At 41.8% G+C, this 20,357-nt stretch overlaps 1 protein-coding gene across 1 annotated transcript in view; it reads right to left on the reverse strand.

Moving 5' to 3' along the window:
- HBS1L (HBS1 like translational GTPase) overlaps positions 1-5,149 on the reverse strand; it is a 112,221-nt gene extending 107,072 nt beyond the window's left edge. The window contains exon 1 of the mRNA XM_030556361.1: positions 4,961-5,149. Within this exon, the coding sequence (XP_030412221.1) occupies positions 4,961-5,003 (43 nt within the window). The 5' untranslated portion in view covers positions 5,004-5,149. The remainder of the gene's footprint in view (positions 1-4,960) is intronic.
- Positions 5,150-20,357: the final 15,208 nt, after the last annotated feature.

Here is a 20,357-nt window from a genome sequence, read left to right on the forward strand (position 1 = left end):
ATAGTAATATATATATATATAGTTAATACTCAATAGACTATGTACAGGACAGTGAAAAAAATCAAGAACCCTCTAATTCCTTTTCTGTCCCCCTCTAACATGGAACCTAAGCAAATCATTGGACTGTCTATATATGAATATATGTGAAATAAAACAATAGTCAGCATATTTCCTACTAGAATATTTAACTTCAAGGATAAATTTATAAAACCACATACTCAAAGTACTTTCATGTGCATTGAGCGTTCACATACGCAGGATGATTTAGTAGAAGATACAACAGAGCACACTTACACAAAAAGAAAATGTAACTACAGCTGTACTTTTATTACTGTACTATATAACAGGGATTGGCAACCTTTGGCACACCACCCACCAGGGTAAGCCCCGTGACGGGCCGGGCTGGTTTGTTTACCTGCCATGTCCGCAGGTTCAGCCAATCATGGCTCCCACTGGCAGCGGTTCGCCGCTCCAGGCCAATGGGCACTGCAGCACATCCCTTGTCCCGCGCCACTTCCCGCAGCCCCCATTGTCTTGGAGCGGAAAATCGCGGCCAGTGGTAGCCACAATCAGCCGAACCTGCCGATGCGGCAGGTAAACACCCCACACACACACAACATGGAGCCTGCCTTAGCGGCAAGGCGCCACTGCCACCCCAGAGCCGCTCCAGGTAAGCGGCGCTGGGCTTGAGCCCGCAACCCAAAACCCTGCCCTGAGCCCTCTGCTGCACCCCAATCCCGTGCTCTGAGTCCCCTCCTGCAGTCCACACCCCTTATCAACCCCAACCCCTTGCCCTGAGCCCCTTCCTGCACACTGCACCCCTTCCACACCCTGTACTCCCACCCACACCCCAGCCCCTAGCCCTAGCCCTACATTCATGGCCCTGCATGCAATTTCCCCACCCAGATATGGCCCTCAAGCCAAAAAGACTGCCCACCCCTGCCTTATTCTGTGATCTGATCTCTCCTTCTCCCATTCTCATTTAAAAAACACAACACAATCAGTTCTGCATTTTTTTAAATGTATCATCTCCTCATATTAGTTATTCCAAGAATAAGATCTTTGCTGGCTTTTAGAGAAGGAATAGAAAATGTTCAGCACTGAGTAAACATCCTTCCAGCAATGTGATTGCTCATGTTTTTTGTAGGTTTTCCTTCTATTTCCTTTTAAATATGAATTACAATGTCACTAAGTAATAACCATATCCTCAGTTGAATAAACTCTTTGGCCTTCTTAGGAAGAAGCATGATCTATTTTGAAGGAATGAGCATAAGATTGAGAGCCAAAATGTCCTGGCTCTTTCAATGACCGTTCCATCTGGAATAGACTCATAGATTTTAAGGTCAGAAGGGACCATTATGATCAGCCTCACTTCTCCATCTATAAAATAGGAAAATACTACAAGAGTACTGAGAAGATTAACAGAAAAGCTGTATGGACATGTAAAGCTATGTAAGGGTAATATTAATTATTTCTAATAAATAAATCTAAGTTTACTCGGATCAGGATATGGCTCTCAGAGCTCATTAAAAGGAAGCAAACTATACTAATAATATGGAAAAGGCAAACTTATTTTCAAGTATAAATACATAGTGAACATAATTATAAAGAACAAAATATATATATAATATTGTTTAAAAGATGCTAGTGCACACTCAGTTTAAAATATTTATATAATTTGTTTTAAAAAATCATGAACAATGAAGTAGCTATAATGCTAAGAAAACTATACACACTCCTTAATAACAGCTTCTACACCAAAGCAAATGTACCCTTCCCTACAAAAGGCACTCAGATCAATCTGGGGAATTAAAGGCTTATTGCTCTGACTACTTGATGTGACATAGATAGACAAATCAGCTTCTGTAAAGCATAATCATACCTCTTTTAGAATTATTTGGGTATTTCAAAAGGATAATGGAGAACAGGTTGTCATAATTATTTGGACTTTCATTAACCATTTGACAAAGTTCCTCATATGCAGCTGCTAAGGAAACTAAGTAGCAGCCATAGGGTGAAAAGTAAAGTACTGTCATGGATTAGAAACTGGTTAATGGCGGCGGGGTGATGTCATTTTTCAACATGGTCAAAAAATAACAGTGAAAAGTGTCCCACAGTTCCACACTAATATATTAATATATGTCCCATTAATCTGGAAAGGGGGCTGAGCGGTGATGTGGGAAATTTTGCAGCTGAAACAAAATTACTGACTTATCCAAGAGGAGAGCAAATCACGATGAAATTCAAACAAAATGAACAAATACACACTGATAAGTGCAATTCCAGTGTTAACAAATGCAAGGTAACACACATTGGAAATAATAAGGTGTCAATATAAGAGAGGGAAAATTGCTTCATTTTCTCTCTCTTGGTATTGACACCGCCTCATAAATTATTTGGAGTGGACAACATCCACTCTGACTGAACTGGCCTTGTCAACACTGGTTCTCCACTTGTAAGGTAACTCTCTTCTCTTTCTGTGTCAGTATATTTAGGCCTGTATCTGCAATTTTCACTCCATGCATCTGAAGAAGTGGGGTTTTTTTACCCACAAAAGCTTATGCCCAAATAAATGTGTTATTCTTTAAGGTGCCACTGGACTCCAACAAGACAGATGGACCACTGGTTTGATCTCTTATGGTAACTCTTGTGTTCCTATCCCCAAACCAGCAACAGGTATGTCTAATTTTACATAAATACATGATCTAAACCAAAATTGCATTACAACACAAAAAATAACATTGATCTTCTCTTTGGACATTAACTACCAGATTTAGTCATAAATAAGTGTGGCAATTACTACTATACTCATTTTTACCCATTTGAAAATAGCTCCCTCTCCTTTTGTATTTAAGATTTCTAATTTTTGAAAAAGTAAAGGAAGAACAGCAGAATTATTAAAAAGAAAGCTGTCCCCCAAGAATTCATGTTGCATCAAGTGAGCACAAGAATAGTTTGATTTTGCACTGGGAAGGAGATGGATTTTCTTCTTTTGTTTTCCCCTAAAATTTCCCAATTTTTTCACATTCGATGCAGCTTTAGCAAAGGCAGCAATAATAGGAAAGCTAGTGTAGAGAAAGGGCTAACACCATCCTGTGATTTAGCCATGGAGTAGTTCAGATATGTACTAGGACTCAACCATGGCTACTCTTGGTGGAGCTGAACCAGCAGCAAATTTTAGGACAGAAATACAATCAATAAATATAAATATAAATATATGTCTCTCCTGACCCTAACTTCCATGATGAATAATCTTCACTACTGGACTGCAAAAGATCTGATATGGCCAGTCCTACAATAGAAGTGATTTTTTTTTTTTATTTACCTAGACAAAAAGTAGAAAATTGCATCATCTATCCAAAAAAGTAAACTCACAGCAAAACCCAACTACGGTACAGGTAGCATGCCCCCATAATGTATGTCTCTCTGTGTGTATATATGTACGTACTTGTATGCATGTATACGTACGCATGCCAAAAACTAACAAATTTGGATACAACACAATTTGTAGACCAAGTTTCTTATATACATAATAAAATGTTCATTATATGCATATAGCAATTAAAGACCACAATCCAGCAAACACTTGCGCAAGTAACTTTAGATGTGTGAGTAGCATAGTCTCAATTAAAAGGATTACTCACATGTAAAGATATCCATGTTTGTTTGCAGGATTGGGACCCAAGTGTTTCATAGGAAAACTGAAAACCACTTAAAGGCAGGGACATTTGTAGAGTTTAGCCCCATCGCAGACTAAGTGAAACTGACTTAATCTCCAAGGGGTGAAACAATCAAGCAGAGAAATCTCCAAGCAAATCTTAAGATTTGTCTATGTTAGGTTAATTTGCACCAGTGATGCAAACTCCTAATGTAGATGCACTGACTGAAGTAATGTCACTTACACTGGTGTAGTTTACTCTAATAAGCTATAAATGCCACTGGTGACTACATGACCTGAAACTCTTATTTTCATAATATAGTTTAAGGGTGAACAGATACAAATTAGACCTGAATTGCTGCAGGGAGCTACAGTCTCTGGTAAAAAGAAGTGCAAAATCATTATTTAAAACCACTGATATAGTTACACAGGTATGAGCACCTAATATAAATTGCAGTGTAGGTAAATGAGATAGTATACCAAAGAAAGCTGCACTAAGGCAGGTGTTCATAAGAATATAGTTACATGAAGGCAAACTTAAAATACATTGAGCCTAAAATACTCCCATTTTAAGACAGGTTGTCAGATGCTTTATTATATGCCATGCAAATTCCCTGCATGTCCTCCCTCACAGATTAGGGACATCACCCAAACCTAAAACGCAGAGGAAGGCAACTGACACCTCCTTGATGTTTCAAGTGGTTGTGATGTCATAAATTGTTCCGGGAGACACACTGAACACTCAGTGCACAGCAAGGTTAGGTGAAAATAAGCTTGTCTTAAGTTTTAAGGTAGCACTACCACGTGAAACGTCGTCAGTTTCAAACAGAGCTGAAAGTTGTACGGTACCACACACCCCACCCTGTCTTCCCCTGCCAATTTCTGTGCTTTTAAAACGCGTTTCTACTTCTTAAATATTTGTCTCCCCCATGCCATGCTGTTAAAGTCCCACACGGTGATGGAAACGGGTGAACTGGTTTCCGCAAAGGAGAGAATTAAACTGTCACTCAAACTGCTGTCAAATGCGCTCCCTAAAGTTAGAGTAAAAATTGTCCCCTCCAACTCCTGCTCCCCTGGGGCCTAGCGCCCACACATCCCGTGCACGCCACTCCTGTTCCCGGGGCCTAGCCCCGTCCACGGCCTGGCGTACACACTGCATCCCCCTTCCCTCCGCCCGAGGCCGCCTGGGAAACGTGTTCATGCCGGGGGCGCTTCCTGCCGCCAGGACCGACCGGGGGGGGGGGAGGCGGGGGCTGATTACTGGTAGGAACCGGAGATGTGAAAGGCGAAGGCTTCTGCTACCTTCGTCGTAGTTATAGCCTCGGACGTTCCTGTGCCGGGCCATGACGGCGGCGACGTCGCTCACACTCGGCGGCGTTGGCGGTCGCAGCGTTAAGCCGCCATCTCGGTCTCCGCCTGGCCTCTCCCAATCGCTATGCGCAGGCGCCAAACAGCCTCCTCCCGCTCGTTTTGTCTGCGCAGGCGCAGGCCCTCGCCGACTGCCCAGCCGAAGGAGCTGCTCTGAGTGCGAGTTTTCCCCTGCCCCGCCCCCTCCGGCCCGTGCAGCCTGACCCCGCCCTGCGGCCAACGCGGCTCGCCTGGCAGCACTACCCAGCCCCGCCCCCGACACGTGCACACCCTGGCAGGCCTGACTTGCATCAGCCCCGCCAGCCGCGCTGCGAGCAACGGAGACTCTTGTGCTCCCTGCGCACCCCCCCCCGCCAGTTACTCCAGCTACGGCCCTGCCTACCCTGTGCTGTACCCCACCAACCACCCTGTCCCCGCCCCGCCCCACCCCACACAGACCAGGTCATCCCCAAGCCCACGGACTGGCCACGCTGTCCCTTCCACACACACTGCACCCTGCCCATCTTCCCGGGGTATACCGCCCCCCCCCCCCAGAACTGCCCCAACTGTGCCACTGCCCTGACACACAGATCATCAGTCCCAGGGGCGGCAGGTTGGTATAATTTTTGGTGGTGCTCAGAAGGGGTCCAAGTCCTGCTCTCCCCCACCACACTTGCCTAAGGCTCTGGGAGGGTATTTGGGTGTGGGAGGGGTGTGGGATCTGGGAGGGGTGCAGGCTCTGGGAGGGTGCTTGGGTGCTGAGTGTGGGGTCTAGGCTGGGGCAGGCAGTTTGGGAGGGGAAGGGTGCGGAGGAGGGTTTGGGGTGCAGGCTTTGGTTGGGAGTTTGGGTGTGGGACAGGAGCAGGCTCTGGAGGAAGTTTGGGTGCAGGATTGGGACTGCTCAGCTTAGAAAAAAGACTAAGGGGGGATATGCTAGAGGTCTATAAAATCATGAATGGTTTGGAGAATATATAGCTTCTGTCTGGACCTTTACTGATGCATCTCAAAATGCTCTAGACAAGTGTTTCTCAACTACTGGTACCTGGACCAGCACCAGTATCCGAGATCGCCCTGACACAGTTTAGGAACACAGTAAGCCAATGGTATCAAAATGGTTGAGAAACACTAGATGACTAGGTCTTTTCAAATGTTAAAATCTGTGATAAATATTAAACACACTAAAGTAACAATATCTTTTCTATTTCATATAGCACTTCTGTTAAACTTGTTCATATTTTTAACACAAATCTCATCAGTCTCTTACTAATTTATCATTTTGTCACACTTCCTTGAATTTTGATACCACTTTTACTGGCTTATTTATCACTTTTTTAATTACCCCTAATTTCTGAGGACAAAAACCACATATCCTTTATTTGATAACCAAATATAACACTGTTTTCAAGACTTAGGAATTTTTATTTAAAGTGAATAACTTAAATAATGGCACTAGAAAATATAAACATAACTACTCTCCGATGCAGGAGAATCTACATAGTATAATCCTTACATGCAAATAACATGAAGCTTCCCTGAGGCAATAATTTTAATGGTAAAGCAGATGTAATCTTTAAAAAGAACCTGTAGCCTAAAATATTTCTTAGTTTAATGTGTAATTATCACTTAAGAGATAGTTTGAAAAGAAGACCTGACAACAGTGCATTCCAAGGACAATAGCATGCAGAAGTATTATTATTTTTGTTCTGCAGTAGGGCTGAAGAGGGCCCCATTTTTGTTCTATTTGGACAGCACCTAGCACAATGGGGTCCTGGTCCATGGTGAGGGCTCCTAGACACCACTGTAATACAAATTAATAATAATAATAATAAATGTGCCATAGTCCTTACCTAGGTTCACTCTGAGCCCGATATAAGTATTTGGAGATGATGACCAGCTAATGAACTGTTCAAGAACCATGTGACAGTGTCATATTTTCAAAGCTATATTTAAAGCTCAGCTAGTGGTATTCTTTTAAAGTGAATGTAATGCTTATGAAAAGGTTTGCCTACATTTGAAATGCTACAGTGGCTAAGCTGCGGTGCTCTAACTGCAGCACTGTAGTGCTTCAGCGTAGACACTATTTACTTCTACAGGAGGGGTTCTCCCCGAGATGTGGTAGCTAAGTCAATGGAAGAATTTTTTCATCAGCCTAGCATTGTCTACACCGGGGGTTAGATCAGCTTAACTACACTGGTCAGGAATGTACATTTATCACATCAGTGAGCAACGTAGCAGGGTCAACTTAACTTTTAAGGTAGACCAGGCCAAAGATACAAGACTAATAGCAAAGAACAAATTAAAACTTCTGTCTAGCCACAGATCATGTGCAGTATGTAGCAGGAATTCAAGCACTGTCACAGTAGCCTGCCAATCTGCCTCCAACATCTTTAACCTGGAGACAGCACCTCTTGAGGTGAGGTGAACAGGTTCATTCTCTATGATCATTCAGACCCTGGTCCCTTCACTGAAACGGCCTTGAACTGATATTTCTTATGTAAGGACCTGTGCACTAGGAATTGAATTGAGATCACCAATGTATTTCTCAGAGGCCATCAAACGGCCAGCAGATAGTAATGATTTTTTGTTATTATCAATTTGCTGATCTGAACTGTTGACCTAGAAGTATACATAATGCATCAGTAATCATCTGTCATCCAGCTTCCTGTGTTAGTACATTTAAAAAGTAAACTATCGTTTAATGAAAAATTTCATACTAATGTACGCAGCTTATGGAATAAAGCTTCTGGATGGGTTTTTTTTTTTAAGTGTATTTTTCTTTTTTACTTTTTTTGACAAGTAAAATGTCTTCTTAGGATCTCTCAACAAATTTTCAAAAGAACCTCTTTTCTACTCATCTTGTATAATTCTCAGACCCCAAAAGGTTCACAACAAGATTACTCAGTAAGTCGACTGGGTTTAAATGTCTAACAAGGCCTTCAGTTTTCTGAACAGAGACAAAATTATGAAAAATTGTGCAGGCTACCTTCTCCTACCTGCTGTAGTGGAAAAAGAGTCCCCACTCTTTCACAGGTTACTCAACCGTGTAACTGTCTAAAAAGCTTTAAGTATCAAGCACTCAGTACAAAGATTGTGCTTAAACATGCCTTTTAAAATCACAAGCAACCAGGGCATGGTTTGGAGAAAACTAATTCCAGATGGCTACTGCACTGTAATGTGTCACTTTCGGGTTAAGTTTTAAAATATAGTGTCAATGTCACTAAATATGTATCTAACTGATAAATGATCTAACTTCTCAAAAGATCTGTACCCACTGAATACATGAATATCTTTATTTAAAAGGACACTACACCTCTACCTCGATATAATGCGACCCAATATAACATGAATTTGGATATAATGCGGTAAAGCAATGCTCCAGGGGAGTAGGGCTGTGCACTCTGGTGGATCAAAGCAAGTTCGATATAACGCAGTTTCACCTATAACGCAGTAAGCTTTTTTTGGCTCCCGAGAATAGCGTTATATCAAGGTAGAGGTGTATCTAGCTCAGAAAGTGGCTAGGGGACAAACAGAGTGGGAATAAATCATTTTACAATGCAGTAAAAGGTTTACAGTGGGCATCACAAGTTTGCATATTGTGATCAGTGTTCTTGTATTCATGATCTTGAAAATGGGGTGAGCTACAGAGTAATAAAAGTTTCATATAAGACAGAATTATCTAGGTGAGTCAAGACGAGACTATTTGAGGAACTTCAGAGGGACCTAACTAAACTATATGAATGGGCAACAAGATAGTAAATGAAATTTAGTGTTGACAAGTGCAAAGTAGTGCATATTTGGATGGAATAACAGTAACTATTTGTACACCTTACAAGATTCTAAATTAACTGTAGCAACTCAGGAAAAAGATCTGGGCATCATTGTGGGCCTGTTGCAGGGCTGGTACACCCCATCACACTTTGGGGAGGGGCATTATAGCCCATTGGCTAAGTCCAAATGACCACCCTTAGCTCCAGGGAAGTATGGCCTAATGACCAGAATCAGTAAGGCACCCCTCCTTGGCGGGGCTTTGTGGCAAGAGTCAATATGGCTGCCCTCAGCAGGGCTGCATGGCCTAGTGGCCAAGGGAGGAAGTGGGCCGCCACCAGGGATGGGTGGCATCTGAGGTAGGGGGACTTCAGTCCTCCCTATTCCACCAGATCCCAACCCAGGGCCTTGAAAGCAGTGAATCGATTTGGCACTAGGTCAGCGGGAATCTGTCTGAAACATGCTGCCTTCATCACAGTTCCACAACGGGATCAATGTCTAGTTCCCCTGGGTTAATTCCTATGCTGATTTCCAGTGTTGCTGTCCACGGGTCTCCTGGCCCTCTGAGATCATCGGCTTGAGAACCTCTCAATGACTCCATCCCCTCTTGGGCTTCTACAGGTAGTCGGGTATCTGCCTGGGTCCCAGCACACTTGGCCTCTCCGATCTGGGGCTCCAGCAGTTCCTAGGAGTGAGCCTGCAGTGCGCATCCTCCCTCCTCAGCAGCCAGCTCCAACTGAGCTGCGCTGCTCGCTTTTATACTGAAGGTCCAGTTGGAGCATGCCCAGCAGTGGCGGGAGTGCATGGCTTCCTCTGCCCACAATATGGGGTTACCCCTTCTTGTCCATTGCAGAGCTGGTATACCCCATCACAGGGCCATTCTCTGAAGCCCTCTGCTCAATGTGTGTCAGCAGCTAAAAAGCAAACTATATTTTAGGATGCATGAGAAATCGGACAGAAAATTATATGGAAATACTGTAATTTATTATGTAAATCAATGGTATTCTCTCTCATAGAACAGTGTGTTCAGTTCTAATAACCCCTAAAAGAATATCACAGAAATAAAGGAGGTTCAGAAATGGATAAAAAATATTAGGGGCATGGAAAATCTCTTATATGAAGAGACATTGAAAAAATTGGGATTTACCTTACAGAGGAAATGAAGAAGACGGGACATGATAAAAGTATACAATAACAAGCAGCATACAGAAGATAGATCCGAAATTTCCATAACTTTTTTTTTTTTTTAGTAAAACGAGAGAATTCAATGAAACTGAAAGGTGAAAAATTTTTAAATGATAAAAGGAATCATTCAAATATGGATTAGACATTTATATGGGTCACAAAAATATTTAGAGTTATAACAGTAAATATTTTAAAACACATATACAAGAGTTTTGTATACAAGAATGATGTAAACCTTCAGCGTTCAGGACACAAGCCAACTTCTAACTATTAGGACAACTGAAAAGTTGCATTAATTAGAGTCATGGATATTGAGGGAGCATTAATACAAGTTGTCTTAAATGACTCTTATTCTTAAATATGTTATGCATCTGTGTTCCAGTACAAATTATAACAAATCAGGTACAATATATATTAGCAGCACTCTGTTGTATACAATTCTTATGTTATTGCAGCATCAAAACACATATAGCTAATGGGCTCTGACTACAACAGCATAACTGTTAGCACATCTGTGCAGTGGCATGCATATGGCATGATGTCTCTCTGGACAATAGGGACCTAATCCTGCTCCCACTAAAGTTACTGGGAGTTTTTCTGTTGACTTCAGTAGAAGGACTGAACGTAGGGTGACTGGCAAATATCCTTTTAGAAGCATTGCACAAGTGTTCATAGGTTAGAAGCACTGCAGGATACACACAAGTTACAAAATCCTCCTCATCTGGATGCAGCCATTGATTATATTAGCCACATAAAGACATCTCACTACCAAACTTCTTGACACAACACTTAGCATTAAAAATTTGCTGACATAGATATCCCCATGGCAAGGGGGTGTACAATTATAGTTGCTTGTTGGGAACCTAGCTTGTTAAACTGGAGTGTGTTTAGTTGGTAATTTTTTTTATTTTGTTTTCTGTGTTCTGAACTTTACAATTTCTATTAATTTGCTGTTGGCAAATTGAGCAGAACCAGCATGTTACCAAGGAAACCCATACAGTGCTCTTTTGTGGGGAGTTTACTCTTGTTCTTTGTTGTTTTTCTTGTTATATTATTCTAAATACAGGTTGTCAGAGTAAAAGGTATGGTTGTTCTGTGTATGGAAAACATAAGAAAAACCATCTGCAGTTCCTAGAATACACACAACCTGTTATATGAGTAAAAGTTGTTGGCCTGGAACAACCATTATTGTGATTGTGTGTTGCTGCATACAGGTTTTTCCCTGTTTACATTACTTTGCATAAGTGAGCTCAGGATCAAGCCTATGGAATTGTGGGGCATTTATGGCTGAAAAATGTACATGATGTACATAATGTATTTGATTATTTTATTTTAAGTGTGACATAGAGCATCATAATTGCCATGAGGCATGTGGCCACATTCAAACTGATAACATTATACTTTGGTCTGTGACTCAAGTCTTTGAGGTTGCTGCAGGAGAATCTTGAGTTCAATGTGGTGTCTTTTTCTCTGTTCCCCCCACCTCCCTGTTTTACTGTAGCCCTTGAAAAATTCAACAGCAAACATTGCCATTTCATCGTTGAATCACAGGCATTTTGAGGGTTTATTTACTTCCCTTCTTCATGTTCAGCTAGCTTAATTTTATATTAAGACCAGATGCTAGACCCAAATTTGCAATTTTGGAGCACAAGGCAGTGGAACCAGCAGAGAATGGAAACTTGGCCCTGCACCAAAAATCTTGTACAATAATATCCTTTCAGCTTAGTTTTTGTCACTGGATCTGATAACCAGGAACTGCTCAATGTACTATCTAATTTGCTTCACATGTCTAAAGTGTAAAATTCTATCACCCATTACTAGAACAAATGTCCTATCTTCCAGAGACTAATCTTCTATGGCAGATGCACTTTCTCAAATGTATAAATCTACTTGAAAACCAATCTGATAACATTTCATGCCTGCACAATGATGATTCACTTATATCAATGTACTTGTCACTCAGACTTTAAAAATAATAATAATACCATGGGGCTGGGTGGGTGCTGACAATATGCAAGGTCTTGATAATGAGTAAACATTAGCTACAAAGTGTAAAGGAGATACATGAATAAAAAAGTTCTAGTCAAAATTTCCTAATGCATTCTTAGACTTTATAACACAAAGGAGAAGTATGCATTCTTTTGGTGCCACAAAAACTGCCTTGTCTAGCTTACTCCCATTACTTTGTAGATATCTATTCATATTTCCTATTTTCATATTCCCATAGTTTATAACAACAAATAATGACTAGACATTACAAATGCATATTTTTATTTTAGTGCTAGGAGTTAATATGTTCATCTGCTGCAATTGCACGTTGTTACTTCCAAATTAATGCCACCTTCCTAAAGTCTACTAGTGTTAGTTATTAAGGTATATCTGGACGCTAGACTAATTGTATAAACACTGCAAAGCAGCATTAATCTAAAAATTATAATTTGCTGTATTAGATTTCTTTGTAGATTGCAGATGTGCTGAATTAGATTCTTACATGAATGGCATCATTTTTCTCATGCTTGTATTCAGAGGAATAATTCATTGAGAAAGGTGTAATAATAAATTGTGGTGCAAGTTGAAATTTTTTCAGAATTCAGATTGTTCTCTCCAAAATATGTACATGATAGGAAAGAAAACAGGATACACATCCATCCTTCCTTACCATACACAAAATAATTTCCACCAAAATTTGAGTTGTATATGTATTTTGTGCTGATCATTACTGCTGTTATCTATCTCTCATGGCTAGCAGCATTTAAATGCAACTCTAGAGAGCCTGCTAGCAACAACTACAATATAATAATAGGAGATATACCTATCTCTGAAGAGACCTTGAAAGGTCATTGAGACCAGCCCCTTGCCTTCACTAGCAGGACCAAGTACTGATTTTTGGGCCCTGATCCACTAAGTAGCCCCCTACCCCTTAGGATTGAACTATAACCCTTCGTTTAGCAGGCCAATGCTCAAACCACTGAGCTATACCTCCCCCCCTACTTAAACACAATTGGGGCTAGTACTGTTCTGTTCCCAGAGTGGAGAGGGACAGTTTTCTAACAGCAATAAAGTCCTCTTTGCTCCGTATTTCTGATTATTCAGGAATAAGTTTACTCTCTTTCTACATCTTGCCAGATCAAGATTTTAAACCAACTTTTTTTTTGACTGAGATATACTGATACTGAAGTCTGAAATGTGTATATAGTCAGTCAAACTAAAGCTGGTAATAGGACAGTCAGGGGACAATACAGTACTCTCTAATACAATGTTTAATAACTGAGTCGACTGTAGCAGGAATGGATTTATGCAATAAGAATAATTAGTTGACAGTTAGAGATAAGAACTATCGGGCAAATTCATCCTTGAAAGTAACTTCAGTGTGAGGTCTCATCAGGGGTGAATATAGCCCCATACTTTAAATTTTAGTAGCTACTACCCAGTTAGGTCCTGCTCCAGCAAAGTACTTAAAGTAGATGTCGAAGTAGATACTTAAGTACTTCGCTGGATTTGGAACCTTAATATTGAGACTACAGTTCATGGTCATGACAGGATGCTCATCTGATATATTGGTTGCCTCATTTTCAGAGTTCAAAGAAAGGTCAGAGTCACTGGAAATTTAACAAGAAACAGGATCAACATATACCACATAGTTTGCAAAATGAATACCAGAAAGCTTATAACAAATTTCTGCGTTTTTACATCAATCATGCTCATGTGAAAAACTGCATTTTTATTCAAAGTAATTGTCTTAGGAGTTGTCTACCAACATGCTCAGACAAGGAGATTTTGGACTTCTCTTTTCACAGTAGTTCACATGGGTCTGATCCACCAGAAAGAATTTTGTTGATTTCAGTGGGCTTTTGGATCCAATCAATGTTGACTATTAAATTAACAACATTTAATAAAGGGATGGAATTTTACATAATGTAATTTAAATGCTCTAATAATTAGTAGAACATAATTACAAAAATATGCTTATGAACTGAAGTGGAGTTAAATGTTATAAAGAAATACTCTTCTACTGCTATGAAGAGCCATGGAGTTAGTCTGTAAGATAGGGTAGCAAAGATGATTCCAGAAGTGGCAAATTATCTCATCTGTGTTCTCAGTGGATGTTATCTACAAAAAACACACAATCATTTAAAATCAAAGTGAATAAGGAAACATAATAGCAAAGGATTGTATTGCTTGTGAACAATTTCCCTCATTTTAGAGGAAAGGAATGGAGGCTTGCCAGTAATTGAAAGCAGACTTGATATGTTATCTTTGATTGTACACCATGGAAGAGGTGAGGTTACTTACTTTGTAAAGGAATTGGACTTCTTTGAGATGTTTGTCCCTATGAGTGCTCCACTTCTAGGTGCAGATGTGCACTGTGCACTTTTGATTCGGACATTTGGTAGCAGTGCCCATTAGGTGCACATATGCACTGTAGCTATCTTCATGACCCATACCAAAGATATGTAGGGCACCAGTCAGATGAAATCTGCCTTCAGTTCCTTCTCGTCTGAAAGTCCTGCAAAACTAAAACTCCAAAGCAGAGAATAAGGAGAGAGGTTAGTGGAGCAGGCCCATAAGGACAAACACCTTGAAGAACTGCTGTCCTCCATGGTTCTCTCCTGTGAAGATCTACTGGGTGAGCTGGCTGTGGAGGTGACAGGGCATTGTGTACACTGGAAGACCCACTGTACAGGGGGGATCTGAGGCAGATCAAAGGTAGACCTCTTCTAAATCCCAAACAGATTTATACATAGCTGGGATGTGGGTATCCTCTAAGCAGCAGATACAGTGAGAGACCCCACCACTAACTGGGATAGAATCCCAGCAAGTGAGACAACCTTTAAATCCTGTGGATTTATGCATAACCTGAGGCTAAAATCCCTCAAAATGGGAGAGAGATCTCGGGGACAGGGAAGGGGAGAGGGAAGATCTCACAAAGAAATCCCCTCATACAAAACTAAAGCTACAATAACTAAAGACAAGACCTAAAACAAAAAATGTAGAGTTAAGCTATTCCCTAAGGGGAATGAATCTAGCTATTAGTGAGCACTGCAACACACTCCATCTGAGGCCTAGGCAGCTGAGAAGGAACTGAGGGCAGTATGTCCACCACTGCCCTATATATCCTTGGTATAGAGTGGGAGGATAGCTAGGGTGCATTTGCAGACCGAAAAGGCACTGCTGATCAAAGGCGCACAGGGCATAAACACACCTGAAGTGGAGTACCCATAGAAACGTTACTTGAAGGAGAGTGATCGCCTATCAAAGAAAAAAGGAAACTATTGTTGTCCAAATGACTTGATATTTTAAACACTTGTATTTAATCATTTTAAAGGTAACTGTTTTCAAAAAGAGGGAAGAAGGATAGAGGCAAGTGGCATCCCAAATATAAATATAGTTACACATAAATCTATCTGTGATCTAATACCTAGAGAATATTCATATGTTATGCCCTAATTCCAATCTGACAGCAATTTACACCTGTGTCACACACTGATTTAAATTAATTACTTCTGATTTAAACCAACATGACTTAGATCAGAATCAGGCCCTAAATAATGATATAATGGTATTTATTGTCAAGTGCCAAGTAGCCTTGGAGTTTGGGCTCAAGCAATAATTTATTTTCCTTTAAAGAAAGCAATGAGTAGATGTAGACGCAGTGGATCTGCTGCTCTTGTACCTTTCACCATTGTGAAGATGAATCTGTGCTGTATCCAAGTCATCATTGGTGTTCCAGAGAACCAGAATGGTCCCCAGCACATATGAAAGCAGCCTTAAGGGTGCTCTAATTTATTGCCTTGTTACAATAGCTCCAAAGCACCATGTCTGCCAGCAGCTGGGGATTGCCAATGTGTAGAGAAACCCTTTCCCTAACATATCAGCTGGCCAAACAAAGGAAGCCTTCAAACGGATTATTCCACCATCTGATCGAGCTGGCATTATAGTTGTTTCTGTGCCAATAGAGTGGCACAAAGCGCTTGTAGTTACGTTCTGGCCTACTTTGCATAGGTGTTTTATCCTCATTGGTATTTAACTTACAACTTGTCAAATTTTGAATAAGAATATCAGAAAGCAAAAACAAACCGCAGTTTACATTCACTGACCCAAATCTTCAGGAAACTCTCTATATCAGTCTCCAGTAGCTGGTCAAATGATGATATCTATGTATTTATTGAATAATTATTCAATTTAAAATCAAAGTCACTCTGGATCAAGTGGGCCCCAGTATGAATCAAAACCACCACCAAGCTGATGCTGGCCGTCTTTTATGATCCAGTTATTAATTAGCTAGTATAGTTTAACATGTTATGTTTGACAACAGGTGATATGAACTGCCTGTCAGGTGTGGCCATGTGGTATTAATTTCCTAAATTTCTTCACTTAAGCACCTGCTAATGCAGTGCTAGGCTGAGATAATCTGCACTGGTTGTTAGCCATTTCCAGTGAAAGATTTTATCTGTATCAATATACCATAGTAATAATATGTAATATTTCACACTTTGGGCCTGATTCTCCCTGCACTCATCCCAGTTTTAAATTAGTATAATTCTGCTGCTTTTCTTATATTAACTGGAATTCCCCTTAAAGAGGATATAAGCCATTCACTAGGAGCTTGTCTACACTAGGGGGGGAAATTGATCTAAGATACGCAGCTTCAGCTACGTGAATAACGTAGCTGAAGTCGAAGTATCTTAGATCGAGTTACCTACCATCCTCACGGCATGGGATTGACGTCCGCAGCTCCCCTGTCGACTCCGCTACCGCCATTCGCGTTGGTGGAGTTCTGGAGTCGACAGGAACTCGTTTTGGGGATTGATATATCGTTGTCTAGATGAGACACATATATCGATCCCGAGCCGGTAGTGAAGACGTACCCTATGTGTTCCAGTGAAGAGATTCTACTGTATTTTGCCTCCACAAATTGATTGAATATTTATAATGTTGGCCAATTCTTTGCAATACCTTATGGGTGATCAAGGTTCAATGTCCACATTCCAATCTCACAGGCATGGTGGCCTCATCTTATTTTGAAATTGACATGGGGAAAGATTAAACAAATTATAGTGATGGGTAGTGTGATAACTATCCACACAAGAAGTGTGAGAAGAATATACACTAACAAGGAGAATAATAATTGAGGGAGGTCTAAAGCAGGGGATCGGAACCCCTTCAGGGGGTCATGAGGTTATTACATGGGGGGTCATGAGCTGTCAAGCTCCACCCCAAACCCTGCTTGCCTCAGCATTTATAATGGTGTTAAATATATTTAAAAGTGTTTAATTATTGGGGGGGGTGTCACACTCATAGGCTTGCTGTGTGAAAGAGATCACCAGTAAAAAAGTTTGAGGCCCACTGGTCTACAGGGACGTGCAAGACGGGAGAAGGCACAAGGTTGATGGGCTGGAGCTGCGTAAATGTTAATCCACACATGCCAATGAATAAGCTGTTAGTCAGTTAATTACCCTACGCCTCTGCTGTTGAACATAAAACTTCTCTGTAAACGTTAGATACCAGTAACTAACACGTCAGTATCGATACACAGGGTTAAACCCTTGATCTCTTACATCAGCAATGTTGAGGGAAAGTTGCACTGTTTAGCTAGTGAATGGATGAAAGTGTGCTTCAGTGTAACACATTTTATACATATGAGAAAGCTTAAACTGACAATCTGTTCAAGGCACAAGCACATGTGATTATTTATAGTCTAAGCTGACTGCATAACTTACACACTTAATTCTGTGAACAGTAAATACTCTGCTAGGTTAAGAAAGTGTTTGTTTGTAAGCGCTGCCACATGGCACAGAGTATTTACTGAGGCCTGATCTACATCTGAAATGGTAGATCCACCTAGCTACTTCACTCAGGGGCTATAAAAATTTCATGCCCTGAGCACTATAGTTAGTTGATATAACCTCTGGTGTAGACGTGGGAAAATCACCTTAAGGATTTCTTCTAGCTACTGCCTCTCGGACAGGAGGATTACCTGCAGTGCTGCAGCTGTACTGCTGAAGTGACTGTAGGGTGACATACCCTGAGAGGGATCAGGCAACTTCTCCAAGGAATAGAAATTTACAGGATTTGTGGTCTGTTGTTTTAGGATCAGATCCAAAGCCCACTGAAGTCACTGTAAAAGCTCACATAAATTTGATGGGCTTTGGATCAGGCACTTAAGTGATTGCTACAGGGCCGTCCTTAGCCATAGGCAGAACAGGCAGCCACCTAGGGGCACCACTACGTCTGGGGGCACCGCTCTGCTGGGAGCCGGACAGATGGGAAGCAGTGGAGCATGTAAGAGCAGGGCTGCTGGGTCCTAGAGAGAGCCGAATGCAGCACAGTCTGAGGGAGGAGATTGGCTGCTGGGGTCTCTGGGAAGGGTGGGGGAAGGAACTCACCTGTAGGGTGAACAGATGTCCTGATTATAGGGACAGTCCTGATTTTTGGGTCTTTTTCTTATATAGGCTCCTATTCCCCCCCTCCCTACCCCTGTCCCAATTTTTCACACTTGCTTTCTGGTCACCCTAGGTGGGGTAATTGGTACCTATATAAGACAAAGCCCCAAATATCGGACTGGCCCTATAACATCAGGACATCTGGATCTGGTCACTCTAGCTGGGGAGCGTGTCTCTCCCTGGGCTGCAGTGATCCATCTCATCCACGGGGAGCTGCACAGGGTAAGATGAGCGCTGTGGCTCCATGGGTGCCCCGTCCCTGAGATCAGATGCTGTGCTAACTTCACATGGTCTGTCGGGCTGGCGGTGGTGCCCATTGCATGTGATGGACCTGAGGGTTTGCTGCTGCTGTTGCCACTCTGCACACCAAGAGGCGGATTGTGGGGTCCTGCAGTTTTCCACCTGTCTCCTCCTCTACTGCAGCTGTTGGACCAGCAGGCTGGGGGGTGAGCCAAGCATGGAAGCAGTACTGCATTGCCATTTAGATTGTCATTTAACAAAATTGTTCTCCAAAAATGCTTGCTAACAATCCTGAATTAAGTTGTTGGACAATTATTGTGACAAGTTTGGTATGGGGAAGGGAGTGGGGCCGTTTTCATCAGAGAAACAAAAAATGTTGACTGACTTCCTATAGCCCTGTTACTGCTAAATGAGCCTCCAACAACTGTATAGCCATCTTCTTACTAGTGATAGAGCAGGGGTTGGCAACCTATAACACACGTGCCAAAAGTGGCACACGAGATGATTTTGATGGCATGCGGCGATGGGCTGAGTGGCTCAGCCCACTGCTGCTCTGGGGTTCCAGGTGCTGCCCAGTGCCACCCAGGGTTCCGGCCGCCATCCCCCCTCAGCACCCGCTACTGGCCTGGGGACTCCCAAGGAACCCCAGGCTGGCAGCAGGCTGAGCAGGCTGGCAGCTGATACCCTGGTTGAGCCACTCACCTGCTGTCGGCCTGGGGTTCCATTTCACTCAGCTGGTAGTGGGCTGAGCAGGAATAAATTCAACGAAATAGGAAAACAAGAACAACTAATGACAAAGTGCAAGAACCTAGAGCAGTGGTCCCCAACCTTTTTCTTCTGGCTGTTACCAGATGAAGGACCGTGGCAGTGGACGAGCAGCCACCGAAATTCGGCGACATTTCAGCGGCATTATCGGCGGCAAGCGGTATCACCAGAGGCGTTGCTGACGAAATGCCGCCGAATTTTGGCGGCATTTCGGCAGATGCTCATCCGCCAGCCAGTATGCAGGTGCACTGAGAGGCCCCTGTGGGCGCCATGGCACCCTCGGGCACTGTGTTGGGGACCCCTGACCTAGAGAGCCTCCTGAAGCACAGCGATTGTTTTGATTTAAATGGACTTGAACTGTACGAAGAATTGAATACACTGTCATCAATGTTGCCACATGCCAAATCGATAGACGTTGTACAGTTTACTCATACTAGCAAACTTGTTGACATATATCCTAATGTGTACATTGCCAGTCGTATTCTCCTGACAATTCCTGTAACAGTAGCATCAGGAGAACAGAGTTTCTCAAAACTAAAGCTCATTAAAAACTATCTCCGCTCTGCAAGGAGTCAGGAACACTTGACTGGTCTTGCTATTCTTGCAATCAAACAAGACATCACTTTGTCTTTGTCATACGATGACATTATTACTGATTTTGCAGCCAAAAAAGCCAGAAAGATTGCTTTTAATTAAAAACTAATCCGTGTTTCAATACTTCTTCACAGAAATTTCCAATAAAATGTTGACAAATTAAAAAATTATATTATTTGCATCATTCTGTCAAATCAGAATTTTTTTATCTTGTGCTACTTTTTAGTGCTAGTCCATCAGCATTACAGTGTGCTTCATTAAGTTAAACTGGTTTTATAACATGCATGTGGCAAGTTTCCAATAGTGTAAGCTTACGTTTGTGTTGCTAAGAGTAAGACAGGCACAGGGGCACCAGTTTA

Source organism: Gopherus evgoodei, chromosome 3 (assembly GCF_007399415.2).
Source record: "Gopherus evgoodei ecotype Sinaloan lineage chromosome 3, rGopEvg1_v1.p, whole genome shotgun sequence".
Classification (NCBI taxonomy): Eukaryota; Metazoa; Chordata; order Testudines; family Testudinidae; genus Gopherus; species Gopherus evgoodei.